This window comes from Geotrypetes seraphini, chromosome 10 (assembly GCF_902459505.1).
Source record: "Geotrypetes seraphini chromosome 10, aGeoSer1.1, whole genome shotgun sequence".
NCBI lineage: Eukaryota > Metazoa > Chordata > Amphibia > Gymnophiona > Dermophiidae > Geotrypetes > Geotrypetes seraphini.
In genome coordinates this window covers 144,847,325-144,868,402 of record NC_047093.1, presented here as the reverse complement: position 1 = coordinate 144,868,402, position 21,078 = coordinate 144,847,325, and the positions used below count along the sequence as shown (strand labels likewise).

The following is a 21,078-nucleotide window of genomic DNA, read 5'->3' as shown; positions in this document are numbered from 1 at the left end:
TACTGCTGACCACATCCCCTGAGTGCGGAGGCCGTCCAGGTGGGCTCCCCAAGCGTACTCCGACGAGTCCGTGGTGAGTACCTTGCTGTGAGGAGGGGCGAGGAAGAGCAAACCTTTGGAAAGATTTGAAGAGTCGGCCCACCAGCGGAGCGATCGTTGCAAGGAAGGAGTCACTGTCACGGGACGATCGATCGGGTCCCGGTCTTGACGCCATTGAGAGGCCAGAGTCCATTGAGGGATTCTCAGATGGAGACGGGCAAAGGGAGGTGGAGGCCATGTGGCCCAGGAGAGTCATCATCTGTCGAGCTGATACCGAGGTCAGCAGTGAGATCCTTCGGCTCAGACTTACTAACGCCTCTAGACGCGGAGGGGGAGGAAGGAACGGAGGCGAATCGTGTCCAGCGTGGCCCCGATGAATTGCGAGGGGCGTAGTTGGGATTTTGGGAAGTTTATCTCGAACCCCAGACTCTGTAGGTAGATAATAGTCTGTTGGGTCGCTGAGATAACCCCTTCCCTGGACGGGGCTTTGATCAGCCAGTCGTCCAGGTAGGGGAATACCTGAAGACCTTGGGAGCGTAAGGTAGCTGCAACCACCACGAGGCACTTGGTGAAGACCCGAGGTGACGATGCTAGGCCGAAGGGGAGGACTCTGTATTGCAGGTGCAGGTCTCCCACCTGAGACCTGCACCGCAAGTACTTGCGGTGAGCGGGGTGCACTGGAACATGTGTGTACGCCTCCTTCAGATCGAGGGAGCAGAGCCAGTCGCCCTCGTCGATCAGGGGGTAGAGGGTCGGTAGGGAAAGCATCCGAAATTTTCCCATACCAGAAATTTGTTGAGGCGTCTCAAGTCTAGTATTGGGCGAAGGTCTCCCGTTTTTTTCGGTACCAGGAAGTAACGGGAGTAGAAGCCCTTCCCCCGTTGGCCGGGGGGAACCTCCTCCACTGCTCTCAGGTGAAGCAGATCTCGAGCTTCGGAGAGGAGTAGGGGTAGCTGCGTCCGGTTGGGAGGGCAATTCCTTGGGGGGTTGTCTGGAGGAATGGCCCGAAAGTTGAGAGAGTATCCTGATGAGATCACGCCAAGGACCCATGCGTCTGACGTGACTTGTTCCCAGCGAGGGTAAAAGACTTTGAGGCGACCCCCGATGGGAAGGAGGCCTGCGACTATGGCGGAGGGGGCCCGCCCCCTTCCGCATATCCTGTCAAAAGGACGGGGATGGTTTGGTAGTCGCAGGCGGTTGGGACTTGGGCAGAGCCCGATGGTGGGCTTGCGGACGCCTGGGCGGAGGCCGCGAGAAGGCAGGAGTGGATTTTTGTGGGTAGCGGCGCGGAGGGGCCCTGAACGGCCTGGACGCGGGCGGTTTAGGCTTTTGCCGCATGAGGGAGGCAAACGAGCGTTCGTGTTCGGAGAGGTGTTTTGTAGCCGCCTCGATAGTGTCATCGAACAGTTCTTTACCCACGCAGGGGAGGTTAGCCAACCGGTCCTGAAAGCAGGCTAAACGCTCCTTGGCGGGAGGCTGGTAAGTCAGTCTCAAAGGCTCTCAGTAGTCCAATGAGGTGTTTGAGGTAAGATGTGAAGGTGAAAGTGTAGCTTTGCACCCTAGAGGCCATCATCGCATTTTGATATAGTCTCCTGCCGAACTTGTCTAGGGTTCGGCCTTCTCGGCCTGGGGGGACCGCCGCTGAGACCCTGGAGGGGTGAGCCTTTTTCAAGGAGGATTCTACTAACTGGTGGGAGAGCTGCGGTTGTTCGAATCCCGGGAAGGGTACTGTACGGTACTTAGCCTCCATTTTGGAGGGTACTGCTGTGACCATATAGGGGGTCTCCAGGTTCCTGAAGAAAGCCTGTTGGAGTACCGGGTTAGGCGGTAAGCGAAGGGACTCTGGGCAGTGATGGCATATCCAGCTCCGCTAGGTACTCCTTAGAGTATCTGAAGTCGGACTGGAGGTCCAAGTCCAAAGTGTGGCCCATGTCCTGGACAAAGCGAGAAGGATGGGCGGGATATTCCCGAGGCCCCGTGCGGGGTCGGTGAACGAGACCTCCGTCGGGTGGAGAAGGGATGGGGAGGCTTCCCTCGAGTATCGAGGCTCCTGCTCCGATCCACGCTCCGAGACCGGGGAAGCTCTGTGAAAGTGTTCCGGGGTCGTGGATCTCCGACGTCTCGAGGAGCCCCTCGGAGACGAAGCCGGGGTTCGGGGTACCGATCGATGTCGAATCGGTGACCTCGACCTGGACTCCCTCGGTGAAAGCCTGAAACCTCGGATCGGAGCCCCGGTCCGAGGGGGAGTTCGGAGGATGCGCGGGTTGGAGAGTGATAGCTCCGCCACCCTCAGCGGTCCCGTACGAGGTGTAGGTGAACGGCCTCGTAGAGTGGGGGAACCCCGGGCCTTCTTGGAGGTACGGTGGTTCGAGGTTTCTGTCGTTTTAGCACGACGTTTTGCCCCGCGGTGGTCTGTGGAGGGAGAGCGCCTCGGGTGTCTCGGCGAGGAGTCCGAGGAGGATGGGATGCGGCGAAGCTTGCGCGCTTTTCACCGAGGTGGCTCGACGCGAGGCTCAGGCTGGTCTGGCACATGCGGGGTTGAGGTCGAGGCCGGTTGTAGATGGGCCATTGCAGCGGACAGCTCCGATGAGATCATCGCTCGGAGTAGGTCCTGGAAAACGGGCACGGACAGCATCGAGGGCATGTCCACTGCCTCGGTGCGCTCCACCGGGGGCAACCTCGTATCAGAGTATTCCCGTGTGGTGGAGGCACGGCATGAAGGCTTGGAGGGCTTCGCTGGGGCTGTGAGCATGGGACTTCCGCCATGCGTCGCCGGTGTCCCCGAGGCTGGCTTCTTCGCTGTAACGGAACCTGAAGAGGGAAGAGGGGACTTACCCAGAGCCGAGGCTTTCTGCTGTCCCGAGGACTTCGGATTCGAGTCTCGAGGCGATGCCGAGGTATTCGGGGCCAAGGTCAAGGCCGGGTCGACCTCGAGGCCGAGGGTTGGTCGGCGGCGAAGAGATCCGCCATGTGGGCTTTTCTTCGGCGGAGGGCCCGGTTCTGGAAAGTAGCACACTGGGGGCAGGAGTCGGTTGGATGAGCGGCCCCCAGGCAGAAGATGCACCGACGATGCGGGTCTGTGATGGAAAGAAGCCGCTCGCACCGGGTGCACTTTTTAAAGCCGGTCAAAGGCCGGGACATAGAATCGAAACTGGCCGCGGCTCGAGTAGCCACGCGGCCACAGGGACCCGGAAGCCTCCGGGTCGGTCAAAAACGAAGCAGGAACAAGTTGAAACAAGAAAAAATTCGCGCACAGCGACTTAATCGAGAAAAATAAGAAAAAATCGCGGTGCTAGAAGGCAGTTGGGGCAGAGCCTGAAGAAACACGACTTCTAGGCTCAGCGGAAAATTTTGAACTGGAGACCACGAGGGGATGCGCCCCCTAGTGGAGCAGGAAGGCACGCATGCGTGGAGCAGCAGAGCAAACTTAAATCTTCAATCAAGTTTGCTTGAAAATGCTTCCGCATCGGGGCTCCGTAGATGACGTCACCCACATGTGAGAATATCATGCCTGCTTGTCCTGGGATAAATAATATATTCCCTTCTCTATTTACATCAGTCTTCTTTCAGTCTCCAGCAGATGTTGAGTGAGCTGTACCCATCTCCCTTGGTAGGGCTGTTGGAATTTGTTTAGGGGGGTGTTCTAGTCCGTTTTTGGCCAGACAGAGCTTGGATGGAGATAGTGCCTATTGAGACAGGGACAAGCTTAATTTTTCTTGCGTAAAAAAATAAAGCTAGGGAGAAGTGGTTTGGTGCACGTTTGTAGGCGACCCTATGCACATGCTTGAATTTTTTCTTGCCTACAGAAGCTGTCAGTTGCTGGCAGACCACAATGAGTGAGGAAGTGTAAGTGAGCACCGTTCGATTTTCATTTTTGACAAAATGACAGAAAAAGTTGAACACCACTACTGCATTAAATTTTGTGTATAGCTTGGAAATTCCCAAGTGGAAACAAACTGCAAGATTCAACAGGCTTTCGGGACGAAGCAATGTGCACCACACAGAAAAAGGAGTGGTACAACCACTTCAGAGATGGCCGTACATCGGTGGAGAGTGAAGCACATTCTAGTAGGCGCTCAACATCCAGAAATGAGATTGTCATTGACCAAGTGAGGACCCTGGTGATACAGGATCGTTGAATCACCAAGGAGAAGTTCTGCATCGCCTTCATAACACTGTGAGATGCAAACGGCTGGACCTGTGGGCAGCGGGCAATTGTCAGCTCCATCATAACGCACCTGCCCCTTCTTCACATTTGATATGGAGTTTCCTGGCCAAACACAACACACCTGCGATTCCTCAGGTTCCCTACTCTCCCGACATGGCTCCGTGTGACTTCTGGCTTTTCCCCAAGCTGAAAATGCCCCTGAAAGGGACCAGATTTCAGTCAAGAAAAGACATCATGCAGAATCCGACGGACCACTTGCGAGCAATCTCAAGAGGCGTTCCAGCACTGTTTCTGACAGTGGCAGAACCATTGGAAGAAGTATGTGGCAGCGCAAGGGAACTACTTTGAAGGAGATTAGTATAAGATTGTTATATCTGAATACGAGTATTTTTTATGAATAAAGGTCTGATACTTTTTGAACAGCCCTCATATTCCCACAAGCCACGCTTCCCAGCACAAAGGATGTCAGGAGATGTCACTATGAAGTATGCCTGCATCTCCCCTATTTGTCTTTGGAGAAAGATCCTAGTTTGTTGTGCGTATTGATACTGGATACTAGACCAGTGTCCTGAGATACCGGAATGGGAATGGTAGGAGAGAGAAGTTAAAGCTACTATGTAAATGAAAGACAGGGCTGTAAACATAGAAACATAGAAGATGACGGCAGATAAGGGCCATAGCTCATTAGGTCTGCCCACTCTACTGACCCACCCCCAAGTCTACTATCCTAGGGATCCCACTCCTGGTGACAGGTTCCCTTGGCTTAACCCTCTAAGGGATCCCACATGGGCATCCCATTTGCTTTTAAATTCTTGCATGCTGTTTGCCTCGATCACCTGCACCGGGAGCTCGTTCCAAAGATCAACCACTCTCTCGGTGAAGAAATATTTCCTGGTGTCGCCATGAAATTTCCCGCCCCTGAGTTTGAGCGAATGCCCTCTTGTGGCTGAGGGTCCTTTGAGAAAGAGAATCTCTTCTTCCATCTCGATACGGCCGGTAATATACTTAAACGTATTGATCATGTCTCCTCTCTCCCTACGTTCGAGTGAGTACAGCCGCAAATTTTTCAGCCTTTCCTCGTACGATAGATCCTTGAGCCCCGAGACCATCCTGGTGGCCATCCGTTGCACCAACTCTATTCTCAGCACATCTTTTCGGTAGTGTGGCCTCCAGAATTGCACACAGTATTCCAAATGAGGCCTCACCATGGTTCTGTATAATGGCATTATGACTTCAGGCTTCCGGCTGACGAAACTCCTGTGGATGCAACCTAACAACTGTCTTGTCTTAGATGAAGCCTTCTCCACATGATCAGCAGTTTTCATGTCTGCGCTGATGATCACTCCCAAGTCTCGTTCTGTTGAAGTTCTAGCTAAGGTCTCACCATTCAAGGTATAAGTTCTGCACGGATTTCTGCTGCCGAGGTGCATGATCTTGCATTTCTTAGCATTGAAGCCCAGCTGCCAGGTCGAGGACCAAAGCTCCAACAAACGTAGGTCATGTGCCATACTATCGGGTGAATTGCCATCTCTCACTATATTGCATAGTTTGGCGTCGTCAGCGAATAATGTTACCTTACCTTGAAGCCCCCGAGTTAGGTCCCCTATGAATATGTTGAAAAGGAGCGGGCCCAAGACTGAGCCCTGCGGTACTCCACTGGTCACCTCCGATGTTTTAGAGAGGGTACCGTTAACTACCACCCTCTGAAGTCTGCCATTCAGCCAGTCATTGACCCATGTAGTTAGTGTTTCTCCCAGCCCATTGACAATGGGGAATGAAGTTCCAAGAACTCATGATGAATGAGAAGCCAGAGATGGAAGAGAAATAGGCCCAGTATTTCTAACTGGGTTGTCTAGTCTCTTTTCTACTATCCTAATTTCTTTTACAGCATCTCCTTTCAGGTCTTCTTTCTGCAGATGCTTCTGACATTAGTGTTTCTCTTCGTGCCGCTCTTCTCCCTTTCAACCTGCTGTCATGCCCAGCATACCACAGGCCCTGTAACTACTGACCCTCTCCCCCAGCCCACTGATCCAACTGCAAGATATTACAAGCATCCACTCAAGCAGGGGTCTGAGGAACCACAGGGCTAATGGGACCTCTAAACTGGGAGAGAGGAGCAAGACACTTGCCCCCACCAATAACACTTGTATCCTTGAGGGTCTGCCAGCGAGATATCTGTCAAATTATGCCTGGTTCTGGATCTGAAGTAGAACAAAGGTAGTTCCTAGAAGGGCCATCAAATCCATGCCAATTCCACAGCACAGAACCTTGTGAGCAGATACGAAAAGATCCTACTGAAAAGTTGAAGGATAAGGGGAGAGAGTAAGGAAATATATAACAGTAGAAGTATGTGGATAACAGATGTTGGGCATTTCTCACGGAAGAAAACCAGCAGCTGAACTAAGTGCAGTGGTAGCATCCGACCTAAAACTCCGTATCTACATATGCTGGTCAAGAATAGGGCTACCAGATGTTCAGATTTTTCCTCTTTTTAGAGGACTGTCCAGATGGGTTTTCAAAACACAGCACTTTGTCCAGGTTTTGAAAAGCGTTGCGCTCAGGGCCAAGTCCAGAAGGCTTCTGCGCATGCACAGCAATGACATCACACACATGCATGCATGTGACACGCATCACTTCATATACGCAGAGAATCTCCCAGACATGGCCCCAAAGAGACGAGGTTTGTGTGGGGCTGAATGAGGAAGGGCTCTGGGCATCTTCTTTTTTTAAAGAAAAAAATCTGGTAACCCTATTCAAGAATGAAGGCTCGATTAGGCCATGCACTCCCATTACCACAGAGGGATAAAGCCCCTGTCCCCACAGAGTACCAGCAAATTTGACAAAGGTACAGAGATAGAACAGCGGCATATCTCTGGTATTAGTGGCTAGCTTTACTACCTTAACCTGAACAGAAGCATGACATTAACTTACACACTAACCCCCTCCCCCAAAAAAAACGAACCCCCCCCCCCCAAAAAACATTGATGTTAAACAGAAAAGCCAACCCCAGCTAAAAACTAAAGGCTCCATGTCTTGAGAAGCAGTTTTACATAGTACATTCTATTTATGTATTTTGCCTTTGCTCTGCAATATTGACTTGAGCTTTTAAAAAAAAGACCTATAAAAATTAAAAGCCAACCCAAGCTAGAAACAGGCCCAGACTCCAGGGTACTTCTTTATCTGAACAGGCAGCTTCTGCCGATGCTTCCCAAGGTCTCTATAGGATCATTTAAAGCTGGAGACTCAGCCATAACCTAAAAGTGCCAGAGACTTTTCTACCACTCTTTTATGCCCTTTGTAGGAAGTGTTCTAATCCAAACCGGCACTGACCCTGCACTAGTACCCAAGCAAGAGAGACGGCCAGTCTACAGTCAGGTTTTTTGCAAAGTTTATTGTGGGAGTTTTGTTTTGGTTATTTTTAAAACTCAGACAAGAATTCCATATTGCTTCAGGACATCTGTGTATTTGGCGATTTTGCTCTCCACGTTCTTCTCGGCTATTTTTTTCAATTTCTGAAACCAAATTGGAGAAGAATACACATTAGTGATCAGAATTAAGACTGCAAGCCTCAGAAGCTCATATACACACCTATGCCTAGTCCCTTTCTCTCTCTAGTTCATTAGAGCCACAAACATAGAAAACTAAAACGCAAGTCCCCAAAACTGATGACAAATGCATATTTCTAGGTTAGCTTTATCCCAGCCTTTCCTCGATTTTAAAAGGCCCTAAAAGGGCACCACTGAACAATCAGCCAATGTCACAATCTTTGCACATGTCTGGTATTTAGCTATGTGAGAAGGAGAAAGTACCATAGTTTTCTTCTTCTTCTCATAGTGGAGTTTGGCCTTCTCTTTCCGCTTTGCTTCCAGGGTAGCTGTCACAGCCTGGTACTTCCATCCGACTTCATGGGCAAGCCGACCGAGGTAAGCAAACTGGAAGAGAAGAGAAACTGATTTAGAATGAGCAAGGTGCAGCACAGCAAAATCCGCACCTATTAGTGGAGTCGAAATAGGAAAGACAGAGCGCTGAACAATCCTGATTCCGTTGGGAGGATTAAATGTGAAAAAGCTATTCTCTCCACGCACAGCCTAGGAGAGAGCAGAACCAAACTCAGCAGTCAGATCCATAAGAGTGTGTCATCAGAAACTCAGGTTCGGGATAGACTCATCACGGTTTGGAAACTGCCTTGCCTCAGAAAGGTGAAGGGGACAGAAAGGTAAGCAACTCAAAATTCCTACCTTGCGTGTTGGTTTGAGACGTACAATTTTCAGGGCAGCTGGTACCACCATGCGTTTCCTCTGTACAAGGAACAGAAAACACATAGAACAAACTACACTTGAGTATTATGCAAATCTATCAGCAGATGTTGCCATGTGCAATTAAATTAATGTCTCAGATCAACATGATTTTCTCAGTCAGAAAACATCAAACAATGTAGGTATAAAGAGAAGACATCACAGACAGAAATGTTGACAACCTGATTGGGTGTTTCTCTAGAAAGGTTACCTTGTCATAAGGGGGAGGAATGCCATCAAAGACTTTGAGCCTCTCCAGGGCAGCCTGGCCACGCTTCGTCTTATGCGGCAGCATGCCTGTCAAAGACAGATTGCCTTGTGAGTGTCGGAAAGGAACTCAGAAAAATCATAAGCCATTCATACAGGGCAATTGGTACAAAAGAGAAGCGACACATGAGACAAGGTGGCCTAGGCCATGTGCTTGGGAGCTGTACCAAACTCAGCAGTCAGATCCATAAGTGTGTCTCATCAAGACTCAGGTTCGGGATAGACTCATCATGGTTTGGAAAACACCCTGGCCTTGTGCTCTACACTCACTACAATTATGCCCAACCTGTACCTCACCGGAAGAGCAAAACAAAAACTAGCTTACAGAACTGGCATCATGTTCTACTCTTAAAGAGCAGCAGCACAACTCAAGAGCTCCTGGAGTGCTGCCTTCCCAAAAACTGCCCTTACAGCAGTGTCTCGCAAACTTTTTAAAGCCGTGGCACACTAAACTCAGGGCTGTGGTTGGAGGGCATCCGGAAGTGCACGGAAGCTGACATGATGACATTACACTATGTGTGTCGTCATCACATCCACATCTGCGAGGCCCTGAGCCTGCAATTACTTTGCCAATAGGGGGGGTGCTGGAAGAGGAGATGCGCCTGCTGACTGCTGGCTGTAAGCAGTCAGCCAGCGCCTCTCCTCCTCGCGGCACACCCGTAATCTCACCACGGCATAGTTTGTGATACACTGCCTTACAGCAACAAATCTGATCCACACTCCTGCCCTACCTCTGACTGTCCTCCAGAAAATGCGGCTGGGGGCTCGGAAATGGTAGGGCCCACGGGATGGGTTGGTATTCATTCTCTTGCGCAGGAAAGCAAGGTACTTCACTGCAAAGGAAAAGATCGCCATCAATATACTCAAGCAACAAATGCCACCTGGTCACTCTGCTACATGTTTTGACAAGAAACGCACTTTTGAAATCAGATCCCACAAACGCGGAGGCATTGACACTTCTTTAAACACAAGAATTACGTATTTAGGATTATAAAGGGGATCGTACCTTAAATTCTGCCCTTCAAAAACATGTACAAATTCCATTATTTTTTAAAGTTCTTTCAATTCTTTATTCATTTTTCCATCTTCCATCAAGTACATCAATTGAATCATACACATCACTTGAAATTCTATCTATTATCATCTTAAATACATAAATTTACCCTCTCCCCCACCCACCCTTTTCACAGATATTATATTCAAAATTTAACATACATATGCTATATTCATAAATATTGATTATACCTATATTAAGCACAGTTACTTACCGTAACAGGTGTTATCCAGGGACAGCAGGCAGATATTCTTAACACATGGGTGACGTCACCGACGGAGCCCTCGGTACGGACCTTTTTAACTAGAAGTTTCTAGTTGGCCGCACCGCGCGTGCGCGAGTGCCTTCCCGCCCGACGGAGGAGTGCGTGGTCCCCCAGTTAGGATAAGCCAGCTAAGAAGCCAACCCGGGGAGGTGGGTGGGACGTAAGAATATCTGCCTGCTGTCCCTGGATAACACCTGTTACGGTAAGTAACTGTGCTTTATCCCAGGACAAGCAGGCAGCATATTCTTAACACATGGGTGACCTCCAAGCTAACAAAGAGGGAGGGGGGATGGTTGGCCATCATGAAAATAAATTCTGTAACACCGATTGGCCGAAGTGACCATCCCGTCTGGAAAAGGCATCCAGACAGTAGTGAGTAGTGAACGTGTGAACTGAGGACCAAGTGGCAGCCTTGCAGATTTCCTCGATGGGCGTGGAACGGAGGAAAGCAACAGAAGCAGCCATAGCTCGGACTCTGTGGGCCGTGACAGCACCTTCCAGTGAGAGACCGGCCCGAGCATAGCAGAATGCAATACAGGCAGCAAGCCAATTTGAAAGTGTCCGTTTGGAGACAGGACGACCCAAACGGTTGGGATCGAAAGACAAAAATAGCTGAGGGGATGTACGGTGAGCTCTAGTACGATCAAGGTAGTAAGCAAGGGCACGCTTACAGTCCAGCGTGTGCAACGCCTGTTCTCCAGGGTGCGAGTGCGGCTTCGGGAAGAAGACGGGCAGCACAATGGACTGGTTAAGGTGAAAAGCCGAGACCACCTTGGGAAGGAATTTAGGGTGGGTACGCAGAACAACCTTGTCATGGTGAAAAACAGTGAACGGTGGGTCGGCAACCAGTGCATGCAGTTCACTGACCCTCCTGGCAGAGGTGATGGCAATTAGGAAGAGCACCTTCCAGGTAAGGAGCCTGAGCGAAGTTGTGGCAAGAGGCTCAAATGGAGGTTTCATGAGTGCTGAGAGAACCACATTCAGGTCCCAGACGACAGGAGGAGGCTTGAGAGGCGGTTTGATATTGAAGAGTCCTCTCATGAATCTGGAAACCAGAGGATGAGCCGTGAGGGGTTTTCCGAAAATAGGCTCATGAAACGCAGTGATGGCACTGAGGTGGACTCTGATAGAGGTAGTTTTGAGGCCAGCATTGGACAGCGAGAGTAAATATTCCAATACAGTTCCACCGCTAAGGAGGTGGGTTCCTGATGATGCCGGAGACCACCACGAGGAGAATCTGGTCCACTTCTGATGGTAACATTGGAGGGTGGGCCGGTTTCCTGGAGGCGTTCAATATGAGGCGGACCGGTTGAGATAGAATTCTCTGGAGAGGTCAGCCCGAGAGAAACCAAGCTGTCAGGTGGAGCGAAGACAGATTGGGATGCAGTAGAGACTGATGCCGCTGCGTAAGTAGAGTAGGAAACAACAGGAAGAGGGATGGGCTCCCTGGAGCTGAGTTGGAGCAGGAGGGAGAACCAGTGTTGGCGAGGCCACCGAGGAGCGATGAGAATCATGGTGGCGTTGTCCTTGCGGAGTTTGGACAAGGTCCGCAACATCAGAGGAAGAGGAGGGAATGCATACAGGAACCGATCCCTCCAATCGAGCAGGAATGCATCCGGGGCCAGACGGTGAGGAGAGAAGAGTCTGGAGCAGAAGAGGGGCAGTTGATGATTGTGAGGTGCTGCAAAGAGGTCCACCTGCGGAGTGCCCCCATCGAGCAAAGATGGAGAGCAGAGTCGGAGGGTCCAACGTCCACTCGTGAGGTTGAAGAATGCGGCTGAGATTGTCGGCCAGGGAGTTCTGTTCGCCCTGGATATAGACCGCCCTGAGAAAGAGATTGCGGTCCGTGGCCCAGGTCCAGATGCGCAGAGCCTCCAGACAAAGGGGGCGAGATCCGGTGCCGCCCTGCTTGTTGATGTAGTACATGGCGACCTGATTGTCTGTGCACAGGAGGAGAACCTGAGGGCAGAGAAGATGCTGGAAAGCCTTGAGGGCGTAGAACATGGCCCTGAGTTCCAGGAAATTTATGTGATGACGACGCTCCTGTGGGGTCCAAAGTCCCTGGGTGCGTAGATCTCCCAGGTGAGCTCCCCACGCATAGGGGGAGGCGTCCGTGGTGATGGTCATAGAGTGAGGGGGTAGATGAAAAAGAAGACCCCTGGAAAGATTGGATGAGTTTAACCACCATTGGAGAGATTGCTGAAGAGATGATGTCACAGAGATGGGATGAGAAAGAAGATCCGTAGTCTGTGACCACTGGTTGGCGAGAGTCCAACTGAGGTGTGCGAAGGTGGAGACGTGCCAGAGGAAGGACATGCCACCGTCGAGGCCATGTGACCCAGGAGGACCATCATCTGTCGGGCAGGAATGGAGGGGATGCATGAGCACCTGACGACAGAGGTGGAGCAGGGTCTGCTGACGATCGGAGGGGAGAAAAGCCCTCATTAATGTGGTGTCCAGAATGGCTCCAATGAATTGAAGTCGCTGGGTGGGCAGCAGATGCGACTTGGGGTAGTTGATCTCGAACCCCAGGAGGTGGAGGAGAGAGATGGTGTGATGAGTAGCCTGTAGCACAAGTGAGATGTAGGTGCTTTCACCAACCAATCGTCCAAGTAGGGGAACACCTGGAGGTTGTGAGACCTGAGGAAGGCCGGCTACCACAATGAGGCACTTGGTGAAGACCCTGGGTGAGGAAGCGAGGCCGAACGGTAGCACCTTGTACTGATAGTGGTGGTGCAGCACCTGGAACCGCAGGTAGCGGCGAGAATTCTGATTGATGGAGATGTGAGTGTAGGCCTCTTTGAGGTCCAGGGAACATAGCCAGTCGTGTTGAGAAAGAAGAGGGTAGAGCGTGGCAAGGGAGAGCATTCTGAACTTCTCCTTGACCAGACACTTGTTGAGGTCCCTGAGATCGAGAATGGGACGGAGGTCTCCGTCTTTTTGGGTACCAGGAAGTAGCGGGAGTAGAATCCCTGACCCCTTTGATCTGGAGGTACTTCTTCGATGGCATTGAGAAGGAGGAGGGATTGAACCTCCCTCAGGAGGAGGGGGGTTTGAGATGAGTGTGAAGCAGACTCTACGGGAGGGTTGTCTGATGGAAGAGTCTGGAAGTTGAGAGAATAGCCGTGGCGGATGATGTTGAGGACCCACTGGTCCGATGTGATGACCTCCCAACGGCTGGAGAATATGGTGAGACGACCTCCGATTGGTTGTGGAAGAGGTAGCGAAGGTGGATGACTGGCTATGCCCTGGAGAGAAGAGTCAAAAGGGCTGGATTGCTTAGCAGGCTGGAGAGGCTTGGAGGGTTGAGTGGCCTGAGAACGAGCCTGGTATGGTGCTGTTGTTGGCGGGGCCGCCGAGGTTGTTGAGGAGGCGGATTGAGTGGCCTGGCTGAGAACCTGCGTTGGTAAGACGACTGAGGTCGATAAGGACGGGCAGGCGGAGCCTTCTTCTTAGGTTTTATCAGGGTGTCCCACCTGGTTTCATGGGCGGAGAGTTTCTGGGTGGTGGAATCCAGTGACTCCGCCAAAAAGTTCATCCCCGAGACAGGGGGCGTTGGCTAGACGATCCTGGTGGTTGATGTCCAGGTCGGAGACTCTCAGCCAGGCCAGGCGGCGCATGGCTACAGCCATGGCAGAGGCACGAGAGGTGAGCTCGAATGAGTCGTATATCGAGCGGACCATAAATTTGCGCAATTGAAGAAGGCCAGAGATGTGCTGTTGGAACAGTGGAACCTTGCGCTCTGGAAGGTATTTCTGAAGGGCGGACAGCTGCTGAACCAAATGTTTCATGTAAAATGAAAAAATGGAATGAATAATTATTTGCCCTGTTGGCCAGCATGGCATTCTGGTAGAGCCTCTTGCCAAACTTGTCCATGGTCTTACCCTCTCTGCCAGGAGGGGTAGAGGCATAGACACTGGAGCCCTGAGTCTTTTTCAAGGTGGATTCGACAAGAAGGGACTCATGGGGCAATTGAGACTTGTCGAATCCTGGAATAGGTATTACTCGATAGAGATTGTCCAGTTTGCGGGGGGCCCCCGGTACCTTAAGGGGGTTCTCCCAATTTTTGTAAAAAGTCTCCCGTAGGATGTCATGTACGGGGAGCTTGAGGAACTCCTTAGGAGGTTGTTCAAAATCTAAAGCCTCCAGGAAGGCTTGAGATTTTTTAGAGTCTGATTCCAGAGGAAGGGACAAGGCTGCAGACATCTCCCTGAGGAATTTCGGAAAATGAGGACTGCTCCGGTTTGGAGGTGGCATCGGGTGCCGACGGGTCCTCATCCGATGAGGAGGGGATCCTCCTCGGTACCGAGAGGGGATTCCTCCCATAAGTCAGGGTCTCGGACTTCTGGTGCATGTCGAGACACTGGGGTGGAAGGTGCGGTATGGCGGGTCTTGGATAAAGATTTCCCAGAGCGCACCGAGACGGTACCAGGAGAGGAAGACCGGCGTCGATCCCGGTCCCGGGAAGAATGACGCACTGCCTGGTGCCGAGGAGGATCCGATGTGGTATGGGAGTGAACCACTGGATGGGTGTGAAGCTGCTCAGCCGAAAGAACCGGCATGGAGGTGTTGATAGGTACCGAAGGAGTGGATACCGGTGGTTCGGTACGGGGCTCGGGCCGGTCCTGGTACCGGAAGGAGCGGTGCCAGGATAGTGGGCAACAGGTGCTCGAGTTGTTGCTGTAACTGTTCCTGGAGCTGAACTTTTAAGATGGCCGAGATACGGTCATCGAGGGGTGGCATCGAACCGCTTTCTTTTTCTTCGGTTCCTTAGATGCCGCTCCACGCCCCGGCGATGAGGAGGCCGATGACGAGGCACTCACCGAGATCGGGGCGGAGCGCTTGCGGGATCGGTGCGATGCCGGTAAGGTCGGCGTCGCCACCGTAGTTGGAGGGCGCTCGAGGGAAGAGGAAGGCTTCTTAGCCGGCTTACCTGGCGCCAGAGACGCCGATGTGGGGTCGGGCGGTGTCGAAGTAGACGGTGCCGATTTTCTGTGGTACCGCTGTCGATGTCGAGGAGTCCATCACCGACCCGGAGCCGAAGAGAAGAGTTTGTTGAATTCTTTCGGTTTTTAAGAGTTCTCTTTTGAAGAGTGGCACAGCGGGTGCAGGAGTCCGCCCGATGCTCCGGACCCAGACACTGTAAACACCAATTGTGTGGGTCAGTGATGGAGATCGGGCGTGCACACCGCTGGCACTTTTTAAAACCGACCTGCGGGGGCATGAAGGGGAAAATGGCCTCCGCAAAATCGAACCCCGAGGCCTGTATAATGGCAACAGGCCCCGCCGGGGCAAAATCGAAAAAAGTCGAAAAAAAAGCAAGTTTTTTTTTTTTTACAAAGCAAAAGAAAAAGATACCCGAAGGCAAAATAAGAAAAATTAAGGAAAAAAGCGCGAGCGGGAAGGCAAAAAAGTGGTTTCAACGGCCGTTGAAAAAACACACGCGTCTTCTTCGCTCCGCGGAAACGAAGAAACTGGGGACCACGCACTCCTCCGTCGGGCGGGAAGGCACTCGCGCACGCGCGGTGCGGCCAACTAGAAACTTCTAGTTAAAAAGGTCCGTACCGAGGGCTCCGTCGGTGACGTCACCCATGTGTTAAGAATATGCTGCCTGCTTGTCCTGGGATAATAACTATATACCCCCTCCCTTAATTATAAATATACTTTCAATGTAAAAAGGTGTCTAATCATTACAATAAGTTGTCAATGGCCCCCCTTTTTAAAAATTATTATAAATTCCCTTTTTGTAAAGCAATTATTCTTTCCATCTTATATATATAGAAACATAAAAACATAGAAATAGACGGCAGATAAGGGCCACGGCCCATCTAGTCTGCCCACCCCAATGACCCTCCCCTACCTTTCTCTGTGAATGTGTCTATCCCATTTGGCCTTAAAATCAGGCACGCTGCTGGCCTCAATAACCTGAAGTGGAAGGACTATTCCAGCGATCAACCACCCTTTCAGTGAAAAAGAATTTCCTGGTTATCCCCGTGCAGTTCCTGCCCCTGATTTCCACGGATGGCCCCCTTGTTGCCGCGGGACCCTTGAAAAAGAAGATATCTTCTTCCACCTTGAATGCGGCCCGTGAGATACTTGAATGTCTCGATCATGTCACCCCTCTCTCTGCGTTCCCTCGAGTGAGTACAGCTGCAACTTATCCAGCTGTTCCTCGTATGGAAGATCCTTGAGTCCCGAGACCATCTGGGTGCATTTTCTGGACCGACATCCAGTTTCAGCACATCCTTACGGTAATGCGGCCTCCAGAATTGCACAGTATTCCAGGTGGGGCCTCACCATTGATCTATACAATGGCATAATGACGTTAGCCATTTTCCAGTCCAACAGGACGTTACCCGTACTAAGGGAGAGATTGAAGAGCACGGATAGCGGTTCCGCCAAGACATCACACAACTCCCTGAGCACCCTGGGGTGTAGGTTGTCAGACCCCATTGCCTTGTTAACCTTAAGCTTTGACAGCTCGCAGTAGACACCGCTGGATGTAAACTCGAAATTACTAAACGGGTCATCTGCGTCAACCCTTATCTGTAGCTGAGGGCCGAGTCCTGGCGCCTCGCGGGTGAAGACTGAGCAGAAGTATTCATTTAACAGTTGGGCTTTTCTACATAGTCTCCGTCTGGTTTCCTAAGATGTACTATCCCGCCTGAGTTCTTATTTCTGTCACTGATGTTCTTCGCTAGAGACTCCTCCATGCGGAATTTGGCCTCCCTAACTGCTGTTTTGACGGCTTTTGACTTGGCCAGATAGACTTCCCTAGAGTCCTGTTTCTCTGATTGTTTGTAAGAGATGAATGCTTTTTTCTTCTCCTTGATGAGGTCCGAAATCTCCGCAGAGAACCACTGTGGCTTATTGTTCCTTCGCCATTTACTTACTGATTTAACATAGCGGTTTGTTGCTTCTTGTATGGTGGCTTTCAAAGTCGACCACATAATGAATTCCACAAGAAGGTGTAATTAAGTCTTGTGTAATTTTTCCAATTTCTGGTGATGTGTTGAATGGCGACTCCTGTCATTATTAATAAAAGTTTATTATTATTTGATGAAATTTGACTCTTTTTTCTCATTGATGTTCCAAATAGGATTGTATCATATGATAGAGCTACATGGTCTTCTAATAAAGAATTAATTTGTGACCAAATTGATTTCCAGAAGGCCATGATGCAGGGACAAAAGTATAATAAATGATCTAAAGTCCCTGCTTCCAGATTACAATGCCAGCATCTATTAGACTTAGAGCTATCCATCTTTTGTAATCTAACTGGGGTCCAAATATTTTTTAAAGTTCTAATAGACATATTGAACACAATACAGAAGTAGAGGAAAAGAGAGTCCCTATTCTTTGGAGTTTACAGTTCAGTGAAGACAATTAAGAATTAGAAAGTTTATTAGGGAAAATGGGTCAAAATGACAAGTCTCCGATTAGGGACATACAGTGGAACCTTGGTTTACGAGCATAATTCGTTCCAGAAGCATGCTCGTAAACCAAGTTACTCATATATCAAAGCGAGTTTCCCCATAGGAATGAATGGAAACTCGCTTTGATTCATTCTACCTCCTCCCCCCCTCCTACTAGCGCTGCTCCATCACTCCCTCCCCCGCTCTAACTGGCATCGCAAGCCCCCCCCTGCGAAAACCGCATCGCATCCCCGTGCTGAAAGCGGCATCTGCCCGCCCTCCCTCCCAAGCATGTTCCTTACCCCATCTGCTGCTTGTGCGAGTGAAAGCAAGCTCCCGCCTCTTGCCTGGGCTGGGCCTTGAGCATCTGCGCATGCTCAAGGCCTTCTGGCTCTCTTTCTCTCAGAGAGAACAAGAGCCAGAAGGCCTTGAGCATGCGCAGATGGGGTAAGGAGCATTCTTGGAAGGGAGGGCGGGCGGGTGGATGCCACTTTCAGCACAGGGGTGCGATGTGGTTCTCGCGGGGGGAGGGGGGGGATGCGATGCCGGTTAGAGCGGGGGGAGGTGCTTGTGTATCATGCTCGGTTTGTGAGACAAAAGTTTGCTAAGTGTTTTGCTCGTCTTGCAAAACACTCGCAAACCGGGTTACTCGCAAACCGAGGTCCCACTGTATTTAAGATCCATCCCAAAAATGTGAAAACGTTTTGATTCAGGAGCTGCCAAGAAAGAGCTCAGGTCAGAGCATGTGGAGTGTGGGATAACAAGTCACGAGATGCAGCAGGAGCCAAACGATTCCAAATTCACTTACATTTGTTCCGGTAAAAATTGCCAGAGATATTGATGCCCTCGCATCTCACAATCACCACTTTGCGGCCTGGCAAGAAAAGATGGCATTAGGAGAGCAAAGAATGCAGAGAAAATCTTATGAGGCAAAAAGCATCTTGAAGCGCTGCAGCCCACCTCCTCCCTAACCCTCAAAGCCTGCAGCCACCATCTCAAGCATCCTTCGTGGCCAGTGGCAGGGTAAGACCTACATAAGAAACGCTCTCTAGACACGCAGCGTGCGAGGCTGTCGTCTCTTTTAAAGGTCCAGCTTAATTATTGCTTTCCTTTCCATTGTGGCTAAGCCATCAACACTGAGTGACCGCACAATTAATTGCCACCATTTATAAAAGCTGAAATAAGTGTTGCCACTGACAACATCACTCAATAGTAGAGTTGGGATTAGAACCCAAGACTGTTGCCCCATTTCCCTTACTCTCTCCCCCTTTTTCTGCTATTACAGCTAATGCATTATTTTTATTTATTTATTCATTCATTTTTCTATACCATTCTCCCAGGGGGAGCTCAGAAACAGTTTATGTGAATTTATTCAGGTACGTAAGCATTTTTCCCTGTCTGGCCTGATGGGCTCAAAATCTACCTAATGTACCTGGGCAATTGGGGGGGGGGGGGTTACTGTAAGTGACTTGCAAGGAGCAGTATGGGTTTGAACCCACAACCTTAGGGTGCCGAGTCTGTAGCTTCAACCACTGCCCCACACACTCCCCAGTACCTGTGGTCCTCGCCCCACCCCTATAGCCATAACGCATCAGCACATGCCAAAGAGGTCTCAGATGGTAGTGCATGTGTGTCCTCTCATGGTCGTAAGACTCGAAAAAGAACATTTCAGAAACATCACCGACCTCCAACTGACTCAGCTTCACACGAAGGGGAGGGTGGAAGATGAGACACAGACACTTACCAAGCAGAACCTGTTTAGCCACAATGGCTGCAAGACGACCAAGGAGGTGACCGCGGCCATCAATGACAAGAACCTGAGTGAGAAAGAGAAGGAGTAATGTAGACATACAGGGTCATGCTGTTCCCCCACTGTATGATCATAACATAAAAGAGTCGCATGAAGCATCTGCTCTGTTTACGGGGTCTAACTTATTTATGGAAATAGCGCCAAGACCCGGATACTGTTCCACTCACCCAAGTCTACCGATATCAGGTCAAATGAACAACGCATGACATAAAAAAAGACTGAAGAGGTGCCAGAGCAACTACTACGCTCCATCGCTGTAGGGTCTGGGGGTGTGCCTCAGATGGTAGTGCATGTCAAGCTGTTTCATGGCTCTGAAAGTCAAAGATACTTACGATCATCCTCACTGGCACACGGCAGCCCTGCTACAAGCCACCCAAAGCTGCCAGGAAGGGAATGTCTGACCACGTTATGGTGAGGAGAGAGGAAGGATTCATGTCTGGATACTTTGGGGGAAGAAAGGGATCACTCCTCTGGATCCTTTATACCAGTGATCTCAAACTCGCAGCCCGCCAGGTGCTATTTTGAGGCCCTCGGTATGTTTATCATAATCACAAAAGTAAAATAAAAGTTTCTTGAACATATGTCTCTTTAACTATAAATTACAATATTATTAAACTTAGCCAAAAGGAAAGATTTATAAACTATAAAGAGTTTTACCTCTTGCAAAATTGTCATTTCTTTAATAAGACGTTAACTATTTTTTCTGAGGCCCTCCAAGTACCTACAAATCCAAAATGCGGCCCTGCAAAGGGTTTGCGTTTGAGACCACTGCTTTATACTGAAGGGGGAGTGGGGGGAGATTATGCCTAGGAAGGACTCTGTCCCTGGCTATTTATAATTTACCTAGTAAAAAAAATTTATTATCTCGCCTAAAAATACCTAAGTGGGGGGTTATCCCAAGGAAAAGCTCATTTTATTTAGGGGGGGCATAATGCTTGGGAATGACTCACCCCAAATCCTTTATACCAGGGGGGAGGATTATACTTAGGAAAGGGTAAGCCCCTGGGTGCTTTATTAATGGAGATGGATTATCCCAATCAAAGGCTCAGCCTGTAGATACTTTATACGGGGGGGGGGGAAGAATAAGGCTTAGGAAGGGCTCACTCCAAATCCTTTATATAGGAGGGGGGGATTATACCTAGGAGAGGGCTCAGCCTCTGCCTAGTGTATATAGTGGAAGAGGGGGGTGTTTGGGGCGGTCACGCCGCTCGCCTCACCTTCAGGTCCGCCATCTTCGCGCGCTCGCCAGAAAAGAGAGGCGGGCGCCTGGCGCGCGGGGTTCACTTAAGCGTTCGGGCAGGGGCGGAAGCAGCATCGGGCCGGACGTGACGCCAGAGAGGCGACTTCCGGCCAAGGAGGCGGCACAGCATGCCGGGACCTTGTAGTTCTGTATCGCCGCTCCCTCCTCCTGACTTCCGCTAACCCAAGCACTGACCCAACCGACACGTCTCTCTGTCATTCCCTAACCCCTTGATCCCTTCTGTACGTCTGCCGTAATTAGGGTGTAAGCTCTTCAAAGCATGGACCATCTCTTGCAAGTACAGAAATGTTATGAAGCAGAATTATCGAGTCTTTTGCCCTTTACAATGAAGCACTTGTGACATCACTGATGAGCTTGGCTCTTATTGGTGGAAAGAGGCCTTATGACGTCACAAGCTCAGCTTCCCAAAGACTGAAACTCTTTACAGTAAGGGGGGGGGGGGGCAGAATTATAAGAACATATTAGCTTTACTGGGTCAGATCAACGGTCCATCAAGCCCAGTAG

General features: G+C 50.4%; 1 protein-coding gene and 5 non-coding genes across 7 annotated transcripts; all 6 read right to left on the bottom strand.

The window, feature by feature from the left end:
- Nucleotides 1-7,578: 7,578 nt before the first annotated feature.
- On the bottom strand, nt 7,579-20,617 carry RPL13A (ribosomal protein L13a). Of its 2 annotated transcripts, XM_033962107.1 has the most exons (9): nt 20,531-20,554; nt 19,481-19,624; nt 19,248-19,320; nt 18,312-18,377; nt 9,501-9,602; nt 8,714-8,799; nt 8,446-8,505; nt 8,017-8,139; nt 7,579-7,719 (listed from the first exon to the last, which is right to left on the bottom strand). In XM_033962107.1, the coding sequence occupies exons 5-9, from the start codon at nt 9,571-9,573 to the stop codon at nt 7,633-7,635; spliced, it is 429 nt and encodes a 142-aa protein (XP_033817998.1). In that variant the 5' UTR covers nt 9,574-9,602; nt 18,312-18,377; nt 19,248-19,320; nt 19,481-19,624; nt 20,531-20,554; the 3' UTR covers nt 7,579-7,632. The 2 variants fall into 2 exon arrangements, with proteins under 2 accessions (XP_033817998.1, XP_033817997.1); XM_033962106.1 differs by lacking the exon at nt 19,481-19,624 and having other exon boundaries at nt 20,531-20,617.
- On the bottom strand, nt 8,315-8,383 carry LOC117368735. The gene has a single exon (XR_004540986.1). It is a non-coding gene; the product is annotated as a small nucleolar RNA SNORD50 (small nucleolar RNA).
- LOC117368730 lies at nt 8,593-8,673 on the bottom strand. Its single transcript, XR_004540981.1, has one exon. It is a non-coding gene; the product is annotated as a small nucleolar RNA SNORD34 (small nucleolar RNA).
- On the bottom strand, nt 8,939-9,006 carry LOC117368736. Its single transcript, XR_004540987.1, has one exon. It is a non-coding gene; the product is annotated as a small nucleolar RNA SNORD50 (small nucleolar RNA).
- LOC117368728 lies at nt 19,110-19,191 on the bottom strand. The gene has a single exon (XR_004540979.1). It is a non-coding gene; the product is annotated as a small nucleolar RNA Z195/SNORD33/SNORD32 family (small nucleolar RNA).
- On the bottom strand, nt 19,584-19,664 carry LOC117368729. Its single transcript, XR_004540980.1, has one exon. It is a non-coding gene; the product is annotated as a small nucleolar RNA Z195/SNORD33/SNORD32 family (small nucleolar RNA).
- Nucleotides 20,618-21,078: the final 461 nt, after the last annotated feature.

Bases quoted from the DNA above. Each gene is read 5' to 3' on its own strand.
- RPL13A (XM_033962106.1), bottom strand. The intron at 18,378-19,247 runs GTAAGTGTCTGT...TTTTCTTGCCAG, and splicing joins GGCTAAACAGGTTCTGCTTG to GCCGCAAAGTGGTGATTGTG. The intron at 9,603-18,311 runs GTAAGTGAATTT...TTTCCTTTGCAG, and splicing joins CAATTTTTACCGGAACAAAT to TGAAGTACCTTGCTTTCCTG.